We start from the raw sequence: 16,153 nt of genomic DNA on the forward strand, positions 1-16,153 counted from the left end.
TAATATTAAAAACAAATTAAATTAATACCACAAATATAGGATAATTATAGGATATAATGAGAGTGAGAGTTGGGGTTAATACCTTACATATGGTAATTAGTGATAGGGAATAGAATGAACTTAATTGTAATATTAGAGTTATAAGTTCTTCCCTTTCAATGGAGAGGAACAAATTTTAAAAAGAAGGGCATTTTATTCAAAAAAAGTTGAGAAGCCATGACGAGTAGGGGTGCTCATAAAAAACCAAAAAACCAAATTGAACCAAAAATGCAACTAACCGAACTGTTTGGTTTTGGTTTGATATTTCTAAAGGGACTAGTTCAGTTTTTGGTTAACCTAGAAAAAAATGGTAGGTAACCAAACTGACCGACATATGTATTTGTATGCATATTATATATATATTTTTAATATATCTCACTTATTACCTATATATTATGCATATACATATATTATATATATTTATCGTATTTATCATATAATATACATATTTATAATATATTATATGTCATTTATTATTTATAATGTAATATTAATATATATTTATTTATAATATATGTTATAAATATAAAAAACCAAGAAACTGAAGAACTGAATCGGTCAAAAATCGAAACTAGCCAATTGGTTAATTAGTGGTACCAGTTCGATTTTGGTTTGGGGACATGGAAAAACCGATTCGGTTTTTAAAAAAAAAACCTATGGTTTGATTAAATGAATCATGAGCACCCCTAATGGGGAGCTATTCCCACTTTTTATAGTACTAGTAAGTGTGTACGTGCTTTGCACGTGGAATTTCTAGATAATGATACTTATAAACTTTATGTATTTTTTATTTTTTGTTTTTCTATTATTAATGAGATACGGATAGCAAAATTTAAATTTGATTAAATAAGCACCTAATCCAAATATGTGATAATCATATCAAATTGTAAAGTTTCAAGAATCATTGACAGCCTCACAAGCCTACCTGATTGTCTAGACTCTTCTTTTTGTAGTGTTTTATCTTTTTAATGTATCTTTTTCCTTTTGCCCATTTATCAGAAAATGTAAGACTTAAATAGAGGGAATTAAATGAGTTGTAAAGTAGTAGTTCAATTTACAATTTAAACTTTACAATTAAATAGGACTAAATTCAAAAATTAATATTTTGGTCACTATTTTAAAATTGAACTAGACTAGACAAAGGAACCTCACCCCAAAAAGATGGAAGATAGTACACAATGAAGTAAGGAAGCTACTTACAATAGACTTCATTAGAGAGGTCCAATATCCGAGTTGGATTGCGAACCTAGTACTTGTGAAGAAAGCCAATGGCAAGTGGTGCATGTGCATCGATTATGCAGACCTTAATAGAGCCCACCCAAAGGATAGCTTTCCACTTTAAAAAAATTGATCGCCTGGTAGATGCGACCTCAGGGTTCGAGTTGTTGAGTTTCATGGATGCATACTCTAGCTACAACCAGACTTCAATGGACCCAACCGATGAAGAAAAAATCACATTTGTAATTGAGATGTGTTTGTACTGTTATAAAGTCATGCCCTTTGGCCTTAAAAACGTTGGGGTGACCTTCCAACGTTTTCTAAACAATGTTTTTTTTTATACTTAATTAGAAACAAATTTAAGTGTTATGTACATGATATGGTTGTAAAAACTAAGTTTTCAAATTCTTTAATTTCCACGACCTAAATTGCGCTTTTAACGTCTTAAGGAAGTATAACATGAAACTCAACCCAAACAAATGTGTCTTCAGTGTCACACCAGACAAATTTCTCAGTTACATAGTTAGCTGATGTGGCATCGAGGCCAAGTCGGACAAAGTTCAGGTCATCCTAGATATGCGACCTCCCATGTCGATTAAAGAAGTACAAAAATTAACTGGCCGAATAGCCGCCCTCAACTGATTTATGTCTAAGTTGGCTAGGCAGTGTCTCCCATTCTTTAAGGCCATAAAAAAGAGCTAGGACTTTGAGTGGACTAACGAGTGCTAGCTCACGTTTGATGAGCTAAAACAATACCTCAGTTCGCCGCCTATGTTGACCAAACCCAAGTCTGGAGACGAGCTAAGCTCTACCTCTTTGCAAGTGATGAGGTAGTCAGCTCGGTACTTATTAGAGAAGTAAAGAAAGTGCAGCGACTAGTTTATTATGTAAGTAAGGTACTGCACGCTACTGAGGCTAAGTACCTGGACATTAAGAAATTGGCCTTCGCATTAGTGCTAGTAGCCCAAAAGCTAAGACCTAATTTTCAGGCCCACTCTATTGTAGTCTTGACCGATCGACCTCTGAGGCAAGTCCTCCAAAAGCTCGAGGTCTAAAGGAAACTTACGAAATGGGCAATCAAACTCAGTGAATATGATATTCGATTTGAGCCGTGACCAACAATCAAAGCGCAAGTCTTGGCAAATTTTGTTGCCGAGTGTACGTTCAATTTGCCGACCCTTGAAGTTGCTGAGCTAGTAACCACCTCGGAGGCATCAACTAGTGCAACGCCTATCCTGGCCCGGGATGAAGAGTCCTGGATCCTCCATGTGGACGGCTCGTCCAACTAGTGTGGAAGCGGAGCTAGACTGATCCTTTACAGGCTGAGTGAAGTAAAGCTAGAATATGCCCTCCAGTTCACATTCCGAGCTTTGAATAATGCAACTGAATACGAGGCATTTATAGCTAGGTTGTTACTAGCGAAGGAGGCCGGGACAAAACATCTTGTAGTGTGTAGTGACTCACAGCTGGTTGTTAACCAAGTGAATGGACAATATGAGGCCCAAGAACCCACCATGTCGGCCTATTTGACCAAGGTTAGGGAGCTCCTGCCCAACTTCCACTCTTGGTGCATCTAAAAAATATCAAGGTCACAAAACACTGAAGCTGAAGCGCTCTTAAAGATGGCTAGTGAGATTGACTTTACGAAAAGGACGGCTTACATAGAAGACCTACCACGCCCAATCATAAAAAGGGTGGCAGAAGAGATCGCCCCTATTCTGGTGGTAGAGCTGAGATGGATAGATCCACTCATTGACTATATTCACCATGGAACCTTACCGAAAGAGCATAATGTAGCCTGGAGGGTAGAGCTGCAGGCAGCTCGCTACGTGATCATAAGCGAACAACTATACAAAAGATTATTCACGCTCCCCTACCTACGCTGCTTACGTCGAGCTGAAGTGGACCAAGTGCTGTGGGAGTCCCATGAAGGTCTCTGCAGAGGACACTTGGGGGGTAGGGCACTTGTCCAAAAGGCGCTACGACAAAGCTACGTACTATTGGCCTACAATGAAAGCAGATGCAATTGAACTAGTATAGAAGTGCAGCAAGTGTCAGCGGCATGCTAACATACTACATCAACCCATAGCCGACCTAAAATATCTTACCATCCCATGGCCTTTCGCGCAATGGGGGGACATACTTGGTCCCTTTCCAGCCATGACTCGGCAAAGGAAGTTCTTAGTCATAGCAGTTGATTATTCCATAAAATGGGTGGAGGCTGACCCGCTAGTATCTATCATATCTCGGAACGTACAGATTTTTTTTTCTGGAGAAGCATCGTCTATAAATTTGGGCTACCTAAGGTGCTAATCTCAGACAATGGTAAGCAATTTGAAGATATCAAGTTCCAAAACCGATGTGCATACAACAGAATTTAACCTCAGTCGCTCATCTCCAAGCAAACGGTCAGGCCGAAGTGACAAACTAGGTGATACTCCGCGACCTTAAAGCTTGGCTCTCCTGAGTTAAAGTTTTGTGGGTGAGTGAGCTGCCCAGTGTCCTGGGGACCTACCAAACCACTATTAAGACGGCGACCGGTGAAACACCTTTCAACTGAACATATAGAACTGAAGCTGTAATCCCAACCGAAATTGAAGTGCCGACCTTACGTTCCGAGACATATGACGAAGAGACCAACAAGGACGACCTATGGGAAAATCTAGACATGGTAGAAGAGGTTTGTAATTTGGCCTACATTTGGACTACAACATACCAACAATGAGTAACTCGATACTATAACACCCGAGTTAAGAGACACCAATTCAGAGTTGGCGACTTAGTACTCAAGAAGGTTATGGTGCCTGAGTCCGGTGTGGGAAAGCTAGGTCTGAATTGGAAATGCCCCTATAGGGTCTTTAGAGTGATTGACAAAAATGTGTACGAGCTCGAAACATTGGAGGGGAAGCTGGTACACCGTGCATGGAACGTGGACAACTTAAGAAGGTATTATTTGTGAAAAAGTTCAGAAGTTCCGAGCCTCGTCCACAAAGTTCAAAAATTCTGCTAAGAATGAAAGAAATGTCAGCCTCCTAGAAGCTCGACCAAGACAAACTTAAGGGATGCCAAATCACTTTCAACACTAAGGCACCCAAGCCGACCTCCAGCAGCTCGGCCAAGATGAACTTAAGGGATGTCAAATCGTTTTCAGCACTAAGGCACCCAGACCGACCTCATAGCAACTCAGAAGCCAAGTTCACAAGCAGAACACCAACCTATAGGCACGTCAGCCAAAGACAGTTCATACAACACATTATCTCGGCCAAATTGAGAGAAGAGACACAACATATACTAGAATAAACTTCATCAAGATTATGGAATGAGTACACAAAAGAAAAAAAAAAACTCCAGGAAACAAGTCTATGAAATAGGAGCGTGCAGGCCCCAAGGAACAAGTTTGTAAAGTCTAATAGGAGCACGCAGGCTCTAGGAAACAACAACTGCAAAGAAGAACTCAGGTCACCTCAGCCACTATTCAGCATTGCCACCCTACAGCTCATCACCAACATCTTCTGCCCCTTCGCCCTCTTCGTCGCTGACCTCCTCTTCTTTTTCTTCATCCGGAGTCAAAGGTTCCCTGTCAACTTGCACCGTCAGCTCATCTGACACATCCTTAATGGATAGATTGCCAAAGTCAAAGTCAGGGTGTAGGGTCTTCTAATAACATCGACAAAGCTTAAATCCCCTCTTCATTGCAATGACAACATTAACAACCTGCTCTAGGGCATACTCGAGGGACAGATGGACATGTTCAATGGCTGTAACCCCAGCTCGATGGATATCTTTGATGTACTTAGTCTGTCGCTCCTCCAATTGGCGATCTCTAGTTTGTATTTCATCATTCAAAGTGGCTATCGTCCCCTTTGCCTCCTCCAGTTCACGTTGCATGTCGGTACTGAGCCGGATAAAGTGATAGAGATCCTCTTCGGTGCTAAGCTGAACTCCCTACAATTGGGCCTACAGAACATCCACACTCACCTGCATCTCACGCTTCTCTCTCCGAGACAAGCTAACATGGTTCAACAACACCTAGCCCATTGTGTTCGCCTTCCAAGGAAGAAAAGGACGGTCAAAACAAAGGCAGTAAGACAAGAGAACAAAAACATCAAATAGTAAAGGGACAAACCTAAAGGATGCAACGAGTCATCCTAGCACTGACCTTGGAAGGGTCCATACTGCTATAGTACTGCACGTCTTCTGGAGGGAGCATACCTCTTCCCATGTGAAGAGCTATTACGGGATCGATAAGGCCGTTGATTACAAAGACATCAATGTTGGGGATAAAACATGGTATGCCCGAGTATAGGGGCCGACAGGATGATCCTCTTGGCCAACTTGGAATGATGAGGTGGTAGGGTCCATGGGGACTTGTTCGGGCTCAATGGACAACGGATCACCACCCCTCTCGAGGTCAATGACTTCAGGGGCATAAGCCGAAGACCATACCTTGGCATTGGCTGAGGTGCCCTCCATCGATGCACGATCGACAACCCTTCTCTTCTTCCTTGAAGTTTTCTTCTTTGTCGCCGCCAAAAGAAACTCCATGCTCACCATATCTGAACAAGACAAAAAAAATATTAGCCGAGCTAAAATTAACTTCTAAAGCAAATACAAAGGACGTGTTGACTGACCTACCTACGTGGCTCAAGACGACCCTAATAAGCATATACTCGACTAAGAAGTTTCCTACTTGAAATCACTGACGCACAAGGCGTTGAACTTCAAGGTGCAAATCGTCATTGAACTCTATATTGACTTTTCTCGAATCCTTCTGCCATACGATATCCATGCTCTAGATGGCTCTATGGGAAAAGAAGAAGTATATGTTCTTCCAATCTTTGACCATAGAGGGAAAGCCGTCTAGTAACTTATAACTGTGAAAATATCTATATCTAAGGGAAACTTTAAGTGATGACACAGAGAGATCAATCCTACAAGCATCCGAACTGCATTGGGATGGAGCTGACCTAAAGAGATGCCAAAGAATGGAAGCACCTTATGGATAAAAAGGTGCAAGGGAAAATGGAGACCGGCGACCAACGCCTCCTCAAAAACACAAGCTGCATCTCAGCCATGACTCCATGGATAGTGATCTGGGTCGAGCAGAATATAGTCAAATTCATTGGGATTTTGATATACCGTATAAAACTCTTTTATTCGCTCTCCACTCAGCTTGTTTGACCGAATGGGGTTTCCACCTCCGCCTCTTGCTGAGACGTCAAGGTCTCGGCCTAAGAACCTTCCTGGTCTCGCGATGAGGCTCCCCCTTCTACCCAATGAAAATTTAATGACCTACCTTTTGAGAAACCCGAAGACATTGCTACAAGGGAAATGGACTCACCAGTTATGGAGGACAGAAAACTGGCACCGACGGCAAATAACTTCGACCGGCGACCAAATGACAGTACTCTAGCAAATCTCTCCTCCAACCGGTCACCCTCTCCCTCAGCGACAACTTCAGAACAATGCAAGTGGGACCCTGATGGGGACCCCTATTTATAGTCTGCTACGTAAAAAGATCGACGGCTAAGGTGTGTTACTCGCGAATCGACAACTGAGAAGGCAGCACCACGCGCAAGCTATTTTGAAATTTGAATTTTGCGTGCCTAACTTGCGTGCCTCCCTTTTAATTTTGAAATTTGAACTCTTCCGCAGACCTGCCTATCCTCGAGCTGGGTCAAGTGGGTGAGCCGAATGACTCACGAGCCATCCAGACAAATTACCAAAGTGAGAGCTACTCCCTTTGCTGAGCTAACACCAACTCGGGAGTGGGGGGCAATTGATGAGGGGTAATTTAGTCCTTCGAATAACATCACGACATGTAGCGTCCAAGTGACACCTCGTCAATGAGTAAGCAGATCACCTCGTCAGGTTGGCTAGTAGCACCTCGCCTAGGGCCGACCTGATGTACCTCGGCTTGGCTGACCTAAAGGACCTCCGAACAGAGAGCGACCTCCTTTAAGGATTAGCTGAGCTAAGAAGAGTATGGTCGGCGACCTATAAGGTGTGCTCACGGACCTATTACGTTGATCCGTTACTAGACTGAGTTCTCTAGATTATTAATTTGGCCGTTAGGCCAACCTACCTGTATCACCCGCATTAGGATCGATCTGATGGACCTCAACCCTCTATGCAGATCTTGTAACCGATGTAAATACTATCTCCCAACTTAATGCAAGCTCTTCAAGAATCTAGGACCTGTTACAAAAGATCTCTAATTCCTCACACCTATATAAGGTGCCATTCTCCTTTGAGAAGGTGCGCATGATTAAGTTCTTACATTCTTTAAACTCCTTAACTTTCTAAAGAAATCTTTGCTGACTTAAGCATCGGAGTGCCCTCCCCGAGTAAAAGCAACCTGAGCACTCTAACTCTCTCTTTTGTAGAACAATTCAGCTCGGCCCAGCCTAGGTCTACCTCTGACAAAGAAAACCTCCAGCTCAATGTCTAAGTCATCTGCCAAGTAAGAGCCTCTAGATCGCGCACAATCAATATCCACCCGGTACAATAAACAAAAGAGGTTTTTACAGTTCAGTCCACCTCAGAAATCTGACCCCCACCGTATAGGTCAGATGAATCTTGCCCGTGGATTGATGCCAAATTCACGGGCAGAATGCGGTTTATAGGGGGGCTACTAGTAGACTAGGAGGAGGCTGTAATTTTAGATTTCTGAGGTGGATTGCAGTCCACTTATCCCTAAACAAAAACCTCTGTACAACGGGCTATGGAACCAATCAAGAATGAACATGTATGTGTTTCATACACCTGCCCATATGGGAGGGTTTTTGGGACAATTACTTTTGGCTTTGCAAGGTGGGCCCAACCCAAAGAACCTATATAAGCAATGTTTTGTGAAAAAATCTAGAAATCCAAAAATTATTGGTTTTAGTTCTATTTTTTTTTCATGACAACCCTACAAGATCGGCCCTTAAATCTGTTCAAAGTCTTCTATCTTATTTCCCAATTATTAACACAAACAAAGGTGTGCACATTAGCTTTCCTACCAATTAGGAGAGAACGCCTAGTATAAGTATATATGTGGAATTAGACGTTACATCACTAGGGCTGCAAGTCGGGCCGGGTTCGGTCATGTTAAGGCCAATCCTAGCCCAACCCTAAGTTCTAACCCCCAACCCGAAGTCAATTTTGTGTTGGGTTGGGCTTGGGTTGGGCCCAACCCAACTTTCTTCCCATCCCTTAAAACTTTATAGAATTTCTCGATTTTAGATCTTAACTCAACTTTCACTACATATATTAATCCTATGTTTCATTAGTATTTGTTTGTTGACGTTTTTTTTTTTTTTTTTTTTGTTCTTTTGGTACAAAATTCAGAAAAACAAGTGATAGAAATGACTATAGTTTATTATGAGTTATGAGTTATGATAGATCTTTTATGGGCAAAAAACAACAAAGAGGAGATGAATAAAATTTTCAGAAAATATAAATAATGTTATTAAAGTTTTAGTCTTTCTTATTAGGATTAAGTGAAGTGATTGTCTTAAAAGAAATACATGATACTATGTGGTAGGGGTATACAAATATCATGCATCTAAATAAATCAATGTATGTTATATATTACATATAACATATATTTATATATGACACGTACTATAAAATCGGTTTTGGGTTGCCTAAGGGGTCAACCCTAACCCAACCCGAAGTAAAGTTGGATTCATAAATTTTAACTCTAACCCTAACCCGAGCATCAACCCGGCTCAATGCAACCCAACCTTTTTGGGTTGGATTCGGGCCAACCCAGCCCAAGTTGTAGCCTTATGCATCACTATGATGAAAGACCAACCGTGAGGCACATTAGGTTTCCCCATAAATATGCTTGCTGTCCTCATGGGTCTCTCATCACAGGACTGTGATAGTGCACTATGTTATGACCTCCAATTGGAACCCCTTGACACGTCCCACATCACAAAATTGTTGCAACATTGTGTTGGGTTTTGGTTTCTCCCTGTTGCAATACAACGATCTCGCATGCTTCGCAATCTCATCCTTCAACCTCACTTCATGAGCGAACCTCACAAAACCTAGTGCCCTAGCCTTGACTCACAAACATGCGTTGCTGATTTCAATGTATGATCTCGCTTTGCGGCCTCATTCTGCATTGAACTCGTGGTTCAAAGTATCGATACGATATGCCCGATACGGGGTATATTATATTTTATCTTTTGAAAAAGATACAGTCTGAAAAGCCTGTTTCCAGGTGTTTCGGACCCCCAATTTTTTTAATAATAAAAAGCATGTTAAAAGCTTTTCAAAAAACCAAAATTAAAAAAAAAAAAATTGGCCATTTCTATGTACAGATACGATACTTTGAACCTTGATTGGACCACCTCCCACATAACATAACTTTAACTACCACTTAGACATTTTCAAGATAACTTCTCTTATAATACATATAGTCAAGCTTCTAGAAGAGGATGTAATTATACTCGTGCTGACATGAAAACTCCGAGAAAAGGCAGGAACTTCAGTATTGGTGTAACTGCATGGATGTGGCGAAACACTAACTAGCACTTGTACCCTAAATCCAACAAACTTCTAACATTTCCCTAAGCAAGAAAATTTCTCTCCTTTTTCCCATGGAGATTTCTTGTAAATAAGGGATCTTTGAAATCCCCTCACAAGTTCTTTGATAAGCTTTGCATAAGCCTTGCTGGACTCAAACTCTAGCCTTCCTTCTTTGCTCTCACCCTCCCAGAAACCTCTCTTCACTACCATCAATCGTCTTTCAAATAGACTATCTTAGTGCCCCCATCCTATACCTACATTAAGAATCTCTAGTTGTGCTTCTGATCACAAAAATGGCATCACAAAAGATGAAGACTACTACTGAAGTGAATCTAACTCCCAACCCCGAAGAGCTGGTTAAGGAAATGCAGCAACCAATTACCGAATCCCAGTTCAAGTTTGATGATGACAGTGAGTTGGAGATTTTTTCCGACAAAGTCTACAACATCATAGATAAGATCATTGAAGTTGAGAGTTACTTTGACAACATCGTCATCGGGCTCTAGAAGAAACAGTAGGCGGAGGTCAAAGAGATGCTTCTACAGTTGTTTCAGCATCCTCGGGCATAGTCTCAGCTTTAGAACCAACCAGCAGTTCAACCTCCACCTCGAGCTCAGCTCTCGATGGATGTCTACCAGCAGATTCAACTCATGCGCCCGACGCTACACTAGAATAAATATGCATTGGCCCTTCAATTTGCACCATCAAAAACAGAGAAGGCCAATGGCTCTTCAGAGACACTTGTCAACCAAGCAGAATTGCACAAGTATGTGCAAAATTTGATCAAACGTAGTTAGAACAAGGCACGTACTACTGCCACTCTCTAGAAACCCTACTCCAATTAGATCCATAAATCGTTCCCAACTAGCAACGGTACCTATATAACAAGTACACAACAGCCTACAAGAACATCTCAGCAAATTTGAAGATTCTCTAGGCCCTTTTGCATTGGATGGGACCTTAAGGTACACTAAGAAAAGTCACTAACCAGTCCAATTTATTCTTGGTTCATCAATTTGACAGAAAATGGCATTGGTTCTGTTACACAGAAAATGGCATTGATGTATTCTGACTTTTTTATTAAATAATCAGCTGCTATTATTCTTTATAGTTGTTGACTATTAATTTTTATAGCTCCTACTATATTGCATACTTGTTTTTGTATTTGCAAATTTTTTGTTTGGTAGTTGTGTTAATCAGAGAGTGACATCTTGATTAACTACTGAATTTAATTGACTAGACCTAATATTCTGCTATATCTTGATTCTCATTATCAAGAAGGCTTAACTTTAGTTTTAGAGAAGGATTTTGAGCTTAACTTATCAAGGGTCAAAGAATTCATATTTGAATTCAAATTTTAAAGGTTTACCCAATTCGCTACCCTGGGTAAGGCCATCCGTCCCAACATTTCCATCATAGTTTGAAAGCAAAAATGACCTTTTTAATTCTTTAGGGTCTAAAATGAGTTTTTGGTAAAGTTTCAGAGTTGTTAGAGCCAAAAGTCATTTTTATAAATAAAATGCATCTGTGTATATATTTCTTTGAGTGGGCTCATGTTGAGTTTGTACTACCCGAGGCCTCAACTCAATCCCAAACCTAATTTATATACAACAATTTCGAGTTTTCTAGCCCAAGCCCTACCCATAACCCAAAAGTTCAAACCCAATACCCAGGTTGGGTCAAGTCAGCCTTAGGTTGGGCCCACCTAAGTTCGCAAAATCCTCCCTTCATGTTTCAAATAAATTTGCATGCACACCTCTTTTAGTAATTGTTTTAATAGAAAACACCAATGTAATGCTTCAAAATCTTTTAAAATCCTACTTTTTCCCACGAAAATTTTTAATGGAATGAAGATTTACCAAATTACCCCCCAAAAGGTGGTACACTTTATTTAAGTGGGTTTAATTTTCACTTCATCAAATGAACACCAAAAAGGCCAAGTTGTGATTGAACTTAGGGTTACTGTTTGGGAAGAGTGCAAATACAAAAATGATCAGTACAAATGCAAATATGTCTGGTTTATCAAAATGCAAAGTTGGTTTATTTTTGTAATGATAACTGTAGACTTTTGCCAAATGATATTTCATCGTAATAGGTACAAACACAAATAATGAGATTGAAATATACGATTTTAACAATGATCAACTTTGAGTGCAAAGTTTACATCCATTTTTTGTATGCAAAATTGCTCTCATTTTAAATGGAAACATGTCTTGAAATCTGTATTTGTTGTCATTTTCAAGACATAAATGCATTCTTATCAAACACTAGCAATATTGAACCAGAGTGTATATATGTTACATTGAACCAACATTTGCATTCTTCCCAAACAGAACCTAAACCTCCCTTATTTCCCCAAACACCATGTTTAGGCAAACCTAAAGAGTGAACAACTATGTTCACTATTTCTATTTGTCAAAAGGGCATAGTATTAGGTCCCCTAACTCTTTGATGGTTGTTAAAAACATTTCTAAAAATTTTCTTCTCAAATACTGTATTGAATGAATGGACAAAATTAACTCTTTTCATTGTTTTTTTTTTATACCGTAAAAGTCTTGTGGATATCTAGCTGTATATGAATGGTCCTCAAATTTGGTGGTTTACTCCTAGGGATGGCAATGGAACAGGTTCCGGGAGTGTTTCATAAATTCCACACCCTACCTGCCTCCCTAAATCTCCCAATCTGTACCCATCCCAAAATCCATAGTGAGCTGGATTTTGAGAATCCAAATCCTCCTTATGCATGAAAATGCAAAACCCTCCCCAACTCTAACTTTCCCGCATTTAAGAGCTTATCCAGTATTACCTTCTAAGGAGCTTGTTTTTAAAAAATTAAAGGCAAAGGCGGGACTCTAATTCTAGCTATCTGGTACCAATGAGAACGCCCCACGCGAGACATAAATGCTCAGCCAGCAAGCAAGTAGATGTGAGTCATGTGCTTTTAATGACTGACGTGGGACGTTATCATTGGTTTGACAGCCAATTATACAATCATAGCGTTTAGCTGATCCCATCTCGTGGGCCCTATCTACCAATCATGCAATTCACCCAAAATTTATTCAATTTTTAATTTATATGAAGATGCTTAATTAGAACAGGAGGGGTGGTGAGAAAGAATTGAAGTGCTGTGACCTGATCACGGGCTACAACAATCTGTTTTCTATAAGGGCTGCATTCCCATGAATACATGCTACCTTCTAACCAGGCACATCAGACAAGATGTCATTGTGAAGGCACCCACCCAGCATGGCTGGAGCTGCTCCAAAATGATCTTCTAGTTTAGCTTAAGTGGCTCTCTCATAAGTATGGCTCCTAGGTCAAGTTGCCTATCAAATTAGAAAGTGTGTAGAAAATGTTGAAGGTCATATGCGAGTTCTTCTGAGTTTGTTGGCAACGGTAATACGTGCGGTTGACAGCTCCCAACTCATATGTTGATGATCTTAAGAGTGTTCTTGATGGTAGAATGGACATAGTTTCTCATTTGATCCTTAACATGTTAAAATATCCAATGGCCATGTGATAAGTCACATATTGATGGAAGATGATTGTTTTATGGTTATTTCTATCTAATACTTTTACACATAATTATTTATTTTAAATTATTATATATTTATTTATTTTCTATAAAAATAAATTTATTTGATTGTTTATTTGAAAATGTTTTTATGCATGAAGATATTAATATTATTGGATTATTTTGGATTCAAGTTCTAGTTTTTATTAGGTCAATGGATAACCAAGTGGTTAGATCCTTGGCCAAGACATTTGTCTCAATCTAGAGAAGCCTTAACTTGGTCTTCCCCCCAAACGTTCATGTTGGTTAAGTTTTCTCTTCAAAACAAGAAATGGGCAAAGACCTATATATATGGCTATCACAAAGATAGAAAAGTGTATAAATCAAGATAACTTGTAAGGTGAAACAACCTCCAAATTTCGGCCCTATCCTGATTTGATAGTAGATAGGTGTCTCGGATCTTATATTGTGCAGCTGCTCTATTTCTCTTTGTATGCAGGTTTGGTACGCCAAGATATCAGCCGTCCACCTCTGCATTACTCGGTTCTTCGGTTCTTGGAGAGAATTCAGGTGCTCTCTATTTTAGTTTGATTTTTATGTTATGTGTTGCTATGAAGTAGATTGAAGTGGGTTCTGACTTCTGAGGTTGTTAAGAATATATAGGTCTTTGCCTCTTATTCTTTATTTGCTTGGCACAACATTCAGGCAAAAATGGAAGGTGGCCCATTGCTATCTAACATAACAAGAAGGTAAAACCTTGAGAGAACATTTCTCAGACTTGATGCCTGATGGAGATCCTCATAAATTAACCATATATACCCATTTGTTCTAGCAGGTTAGAAGGCAAAGTGGCGTTGATAACTGGCGGTGCGAGCGGGATCGGCCGGTCCACGGCAAGGTTGTTTGCTAATCATGGCGCCAAGGTCGTAATCGCCGACGTTGAAGATGAATTAGGCCACTCTATCTGTGAAGAAGTTGGCTCAGAAGGGACAATCTGCTTCATCCATTGTGACGTCACAAAAGATGCAGATGTTAGAAACGCAGTAGACAGCACGGTGGACAAGCATGGAAAGCTCGATATCATGTTCAGCAATGCGGGCATCACCGGCAGCCCCACTAAAAAAATCTTAGATTCCGACAATGAAAACTTCAGAAAAGTCTTGGAAGTAAACACCTTCGGTGCCTTCTTGGGTGCTAAGCACGCAACTAGAGTGATGATCCCATTGAAGAAGGGAACCATAATCTTCACTTCAAGTGTTGCATCAGTCATTGCAGGCGACACGCCATATGCTTATGCAGCGTCAAAGCATGCAGTGGTAGGGTTGACAAAGAACTTGAGCGTGGAGCTTGGTCAGTATGGGATTAGAGTTAACTGCATCTCTCCCTATGGACTTGCCACACCAATGTTGAGGACAGCGACGGGGCTTGAAGAGGAAAAAATAGAGGCTTACTTGTCGGGTGGAGCAAACCTGAAAGGGGTGGTGCTGAAGGCGGAGGATGTGGCGGAGGCTGCTCTGTATTTAGCTAGCGATGAATCTAGGTACGTGAGCGGCCTCAACCTTGTCGTGGATGGGGGTTTCAGTATCACCAACCCATCTTGCCAAATGGCTGCCGCAGGACTACTTCGGTGATGTCACATGAAGCCATGAAATGCTTTGTCAGTGTATAATTCCATCAGATCATGTTTTCATGTTGGAGACCATTGTAACTTGATTAATTTGCGAAGTTCTCTAGATCTCTAGATCTCTCTCCCCTCCCCTCTCTCTCTAGATCTCTCTCTCCCCTCCCCTCTCTCTCTAGATCTCTCTCTCTCCCCTCCTCTCTCTCTCTCTCTCTCACCTCGTGACAGAGATCAGAGAAGATAGTTATTTGATCCAACCAACCAACTCTGCCCATAACTTACGCTTACTGTATGTCTGCGAGGAAGGTCATCACCGACGGCCTTATCCAATACCTACCTTATTTAATATGCTTAATTATTTATTGCTATTGCTCAACAATTTTGTGGGCCTTTGCTCGATCGAGCTGTTAACAGTCTTCTCTCCTTGGGTGAGCCCTGCGGTCCCCCGGATCTCCTGCACATTCATCCATACGTCCTCCCATTCTATTTTTTTTCCTATTAAAATTTTGTCTTCCTCTTTTGCTGAAAGCTTTTTTCAACTAATGGGCATGCGACAAACCAATAGAAAACCACATGCCTGAACATTGCATACCATTGATCTAGAAGGAAATGCTTAAGACAAAATATACATCAATTAAAGCTAGAAAGATAGATTAAAAGAATGGGTCGAATTTCACCATATTGAATAACTGTACATGGCTGAATATTTATATACCAATAATAAAGAATAAATTAGAAACAATTACAAGAGTAAAAACAAAGAAATAAGGAAAGGTCCTTCTTCGGTATGAAACTTGGTAAGAAGAGAGTTTCCTTTTTGCTCTGATTGATCTCTCTTTGGTAAGAGTCCTCTGTATAGTAGTTGGTCATTCTTTGGCAGGAAGACTAGAGTCTTCTTTGGTAGGAAATCTAGGGCTCTCTTTGGTAGGAGTGCTAGAGCTCTCTTTAGCAGGAAGACTAGAGCTCTCTTTGGTAAGAGGAGAAGAGCTAGGACTGGCCGACCTAGGGTTGGCTAGCTCCTCAATACGCCCCCTCAATAGAAAGTGGGCTAGAAGCACTTGAAGCTTGGATCGAAGCCATTCAAACTGAGAAGACGAAAGTGGTTTAGTGAAAATATCAGCAAGTGGTTTATTTCCAAATTTGGTTTACCTTATTCTGTGAAGGAACCGCAAGATCAGACACTTCTTAACAATGAGATCCCGAAGGAAGTGAAAGTCAACCTCGATATGTTTAGTATG

General features: G+C 40.5%; 1 protein-coding gene across 2 annotated transcripts; it reads left to right on the plus strand.

Moving 5' to 3' along the window:
* Positions 1–13,667: 13,667 nt before the first annotated feature.
* Positions 13,668–15,027, plus strand: LOC104601348 (short chain aldehyde dehydrogenase 1-like). 2 transcript variants are annotated; one of them, XM_088897253.1, is made up of 4 exons: positions 13,676–13,694; positions 13,794–13,864; positions 14,000–14,043; positions 14,130–15,027. In XM_088897253.1, exons 3-4 carry the CDS (start codon positions 14,006–14,008, stop codon positions 14,923–14,925), a joined length of 834 nt encoding a protein of 277 aa, XP_088753379.1. In that variant the 5' UTR covers positions 13,676–13,694; positions 13,794–13,864; positions 14,000–14,005; the 3' UTR covers positions 14,926–15,027. The 2 variants fall into 2 exon arrangements, with proteins under 2 accessions (XP_010262933.1, XP_088753379.1); XM_010264631.2 differs by having other exon boundaries at positions 13,668–13,864; positions 13,958–14,043.
* The last annotated feature ends 1,126 nt before the right edge of the window (positions 15,028–16,153 follow it).

Source organism: Nelumbo nucifera, chromosome 2 (genome assembly GCF_055504915.1).
Source record: "Nelumbo nucifera cultivar China Antique chromosome 2, China Antique-T2T, whole genome shotgun sequence".
Classification (NCBI taxonomy): Eukaryota; Viridiplantae; Streptophyta; class Magnoliopsida; order Proteales; family Nelumbonaceae; genus Nelumbo; species Nelumbo nucifera.

Coding starts and splice junctions, on each gene's coding strand:
- LOC104601348 (XM_010264631.2), top strand. CDS start 14,006: ATGGAAGGTGGCCCATTGCTATCTAACATAACAAGAAG. Junction 14,044..14,129: donor CTATCTAACATAACAAGAAG/GTAAAACCTTGA, acceptor TTGTTCTAGCAG/GTTAGAAGGCAAAGTGGCGT.